The sequence below is a fragment of the Benincasa hispida genome, chromosome 3, assembly GCF_027475165.1.
Source record: "Benincasa hispida cultivar pf3 chromosome 3, pf3_genome.v1.1, whole genome shotgun sequence".
NCBI classification, from domain to species: Eukaryota; Viridiplantae; Streptophyta; class Magnoliopsida; order Cucurbitales; family Cucurbitaceae; genus Benincasa; species Benincasa hispida.
This window is the reverse complement of record NC_143480.1, coordinates 2572179-2576501: the sequence shown is the minus strand read 5'-3', so window position 1 is coordinate 2576501 and position 4323 is coordinate 2572179. Positions and strand designations below refer to the sequence as shown.

At 36.1% G+C, this 4323-nt stretch overlaps 1 protein-coding gene across 1 annotated transcript; it reads right to left on the bottom strand.

Moving 5' to 3' along the window:
- Positions 1-245: 245 nt before the first annotated feature.
- On the bottom strand, positions 246-710 carry LOC120073076 (serine/threonine-protein phosphatase 7 long form homolog). Its single transcript, XM_039025684.2, has one exon. The coding sequence runs from the start codon at positions 708-710 to the stop codon at positions 246-248; it is 465 nt and encodes a 154-aa protein (XP_038881612.2).
- Positions 711-4323: the final 3613 nt, after the last annotated feature.

Sequence of the window (4323 nt, the reverse complement as noted above, 5' to 3'; positions counted from 1 at the left end):
CATCCAAAATGTTTTAAATATTTATTTATATATACATTTTTTACCTGATTGTGCATCAGTTTATCAAATATTTTTCGGTACACGAGCAACATATTTGCTAATTGTTAAGAGGAAGCTAATACACCACTCTATCTAAAATTATAAAAAATACAATTAATTTATATTCTTGCATAAAATGATAATGAAATAAATATATAAATAAAATAATACTTGGCACTGAGTGGATGATGATTTGGGGCTTGTAACTAGACTTGTGGTGCTACAATTGGAAATCTATCATAAGCCCATAACTGTAGTAGTGTTATTTCCAACGGTTGTGCATTGGTAGCTCGACAAAGTTCTCTATACAACCATGCAAGATATGCATCACCCCACGAGTACGTACCAGCATGCTCAAAATCAAGACAGTAGCAGGAGGAACATGAGAGAAGATTATTTGACTTGTCAGCGAACAAAAATCCTCCAATAAGCTGCATAATGTATGCTCGTGCATACCTACGTACGTTGATGTCGTCGGCATCGGGAGGTAATTCTGGAAACTGGGAAACCAACCATAGGATACTCGATCTTGAGCCTTTCAGATCATCTGGTAGAACGCCTAATAGCTCTTCACAAATATTCTTCCAATCATATTGTAGTGAACCTGTCAATGGTTGCCCTCCACTCGTAACCCAAATTGTATGGCAACATCCTGCAGCGTGATTGTACATTCCCCACAAGGCAAGTGAAATGTGTGAGTTTCTGGTCTCCAACGCTCGACTAGAGCAGTAATGGGGTACCAATCAAGTTGGATAAATCCGATTTGTGCAACCCCAAGAAAATCTGCCTGTTCAACGTAGGGAATAATGCAGTGATCAAATGGGATAGTATGTTGTGTAGATGCCTCCCTTCTCTGACAACTCAAAACTACTGTAGAAAAACTATCCATACCGATTGTGAACGATGCGTATTTTGTTGATATAGTTGTACAAGATTAGAAGGACTAGACTCCATTACCTAAAAAGTTCAAATTATATTATATAATAAAATTCATCGCATAAAAGATACATAAAAAGTACAAAGATATAATTACATGAAAAATAAATTCATTACATAAAAAGTACAATTACATAAAATGAAACTATTACATAAAAAATATAAGTACAAAAAGATACAATTACATGAAAAATACAAGTATATAAAATATACATTACATAAAAATATAAGTACATAAAAGATACACCTAATGACCCGAAGACGAAGCACCTAATGTACGTTGTGGACAAGTACATTTGTTATGTCTTCTCTATTGCAAATTGTACATTGAACTTTTTGGCTTGCCTCTCTCCAATCCATTTCATTATGAATGCGCGTACTTTTTGGCCGATCTTGTTCTCTTAGTAAGTCCGCATTCGGACGAACTTCTATAAATGATATTTCTGGCCAATAATCTGGGTGTTCTATTGGATGGAAGTGACCTTCATGACATCGCTTGAAATTGGATAATTTGTAGCATTCATCAATGAGTGGTATGTATGTCAAACGCATGTAATTACAAACTGCAATTACACGAGAGCATGAAATCTTGAATGACTGCCACTTATTACAAGAACATGTTCCTTCTTTCAAGCTCAAAACTTGTGTGTGTTGTCCTTTATAGGTAGAAATCATACTTATGCAGTTTGTACTTCAAAAGTTTGACTTTCCCTATTAATAGGTGTCACCGTATGTGCAGATGCTCGTTTTTTCCACCTCTTAAGTTTTCTCAAGGCATATTCTATATACATGTCCCCACGATCGAGTGCTTCACTGATTTCTTATCTTTGATGTTCAAAATACAGTATTGTGTGATAAAATGTTAGCCTAACCAAAGAATTAATTGGTAACATTCTAGCACCTTTGAAAACACTATTCATGCATTCAGCTGCATTGCTTGTCATCCACCCATAGCACTACCCACCATCATGTGATTGGGTCCATTTTTCCAAGTCAATATCTGAAAAATATTCAAGGCATTCAGGGTTCAATTGTTTCAATTCTTTCATGCACCGAATGAACTTGTGCATTTGGTGTTGATTTCCTGCCTTAAACACCAAAATCTTTTAGCTTTGATTTATATTTCGTATTGAAATTATTGCCAATATAGCGAAGACAATATCGATGGAACGCTATAGGTTCACTCAAACCAATTTCCTCATTATTAATTGCAGCAAGAAATCCCTTATGTTTATCCGAAATCAAGCAAATGTCATCTCTTTGGGTAACATATTCACACAATACCGACAAAAACCAAGACCAACTGGACGAATTTTCACCTTCAATAATAGCAAAAGCAAGAGAAAATATATGCATGTTTGCATCAATAGATAAGGCGGTCAATAAGTCAATAATTTTCCCTTATACTTTCTGTAGATATGAGTTCCATCGATCTGGATTAATAACCTACAATGTTTAAACCCTTCTCTTGTAAGACCGAAGGACCAAGAAACTCGACAAAAAATAGTCATACCTGGCACATCAGACGAAAGGAAATATCAATCTGTTCGTGTTCCTAGATTGTAATTAACAAGAGCACTCAACCAATAAGGAAGCTTTGAATATGATTTCTCCCAATCACCAAACACAACAATCAATGCTTTTCTCTTGGCTTGTCACACCCATTTATAATTAACATTATAGTCATATTGTTTTTTAATTGCTTCTTGGAGTAGGGCCACAGGTACCCAGGATCAGCTCTAACCAAATTTTGGATTTTAATACTCATAAAAGTTGAATCAAGATGTGAATGATCTTGTGTTAATTCTGAAAACAAACATGAGTGATCCCCTTGAAGTTTGGTAATTTTGAACATCCCATGAGTTTTACACCAACATGTCTGTAACTTCCAATCACAACTATCCCTCCATGATTTACATTTGACATACCAAAGATCTTGATTTGATTTCATTATCTCGTAGTGTTCTGTCACACAATATTTCAAGCTGTAAATCTTCTTTAGTATTAAACAACATTCCTTTACGTTAAAATACAATTATCTATACCTATACTCTTTTCCTCCAAAGTACAACCTAGTTCACCTGTTGAATTTGTAATTTCCCAATCTATTTGGGTGAATATATCCGACGGTACCAACTCAAGATCATGTTCCCCACTACTATCATTTCCAAATAATTCATCAACTTCAACATCAATATCACTGTCTCCATCATTTCCAGGTTCAAGAATAACTAAATCTTCATGACGCATCGACATATTTATTATGATTTTTTCAATTGTTATAGTTGACAAAAAAATAGGTTAATATGTCAACCCAACAAAACCCGATTTCTAAGTTCAACATATAACATCTAAATATTATACATTTAAATCCACCCAAATTTAAGATCCATAAACTTTACATTTAAATCAGTAGCCCAACAAATAGGCCAATATAATCATCCAGAAAAATAGTCCAATAAAATCAGCCCAACAAAATCTAATTTCTAAGTTCAACATATATCCAAAAATAAATCGTGGATCCATTTACTACACATTAAGTTCAGCCCAAATGGAAACAAAATGATATATATATGAAGATTATACATTTAAATCATGGATCCATAAACTATACATTTTCGAACTTGATCCTCATTTTTATAAACAAATACATATATTGGAAAAAATTAAAGAAAAAACTTTACCTCAGTAAAAAAAAATGCTTCGGATGAACAAAATCCTTCGGTAGATCGATTCACGGTGGCAGCAACAAGAGAAAATTAGGCAAAACAGACGTTTTTGGACGAAGTTTGGACAGAGGAAGATGAAGTTTTCGGAGGAAGAACGTTTTGGATGGAGGAAGAAGAAGAGCCACGATGGTTTAATGGAGAAGGGAGTTGTGTACCCGATACACGACTTAAGGTAATCGTGTACCGGGTACATGATTACCTCAGTTAACGTTGCATGACTGCCACATCGACAGTCTGCGTGTGCTAGATCAACAAGCATTTGTGTACCGGGTACACGATTTAGAGTTAATCGTGTACCGGGTACACGATTCAGGCGTAACGTCTCCACGCTTCGTTGTGTGACTCTGATTGAACAACAGCAACCACGAGCGCTCGATCTACACGACTGCAACACAGCACGAACACTTCGCACTCGTTCTCAACGATCTCCTCGATCACGAACGACCTCCACAGCACCACGAACAGCCTCCAAAAAACCTCACGATGTCGAGTTGAGTCTGACACCACCAACAAGGCGACCTTGGTATTCTCGGTGTGAGAATCCAGAGGGTGGGCTTTGTTCGCATTTGGTATGAGGCAGACGAACGGAGGAAACAACAATCGCGTACATGACTGGGTA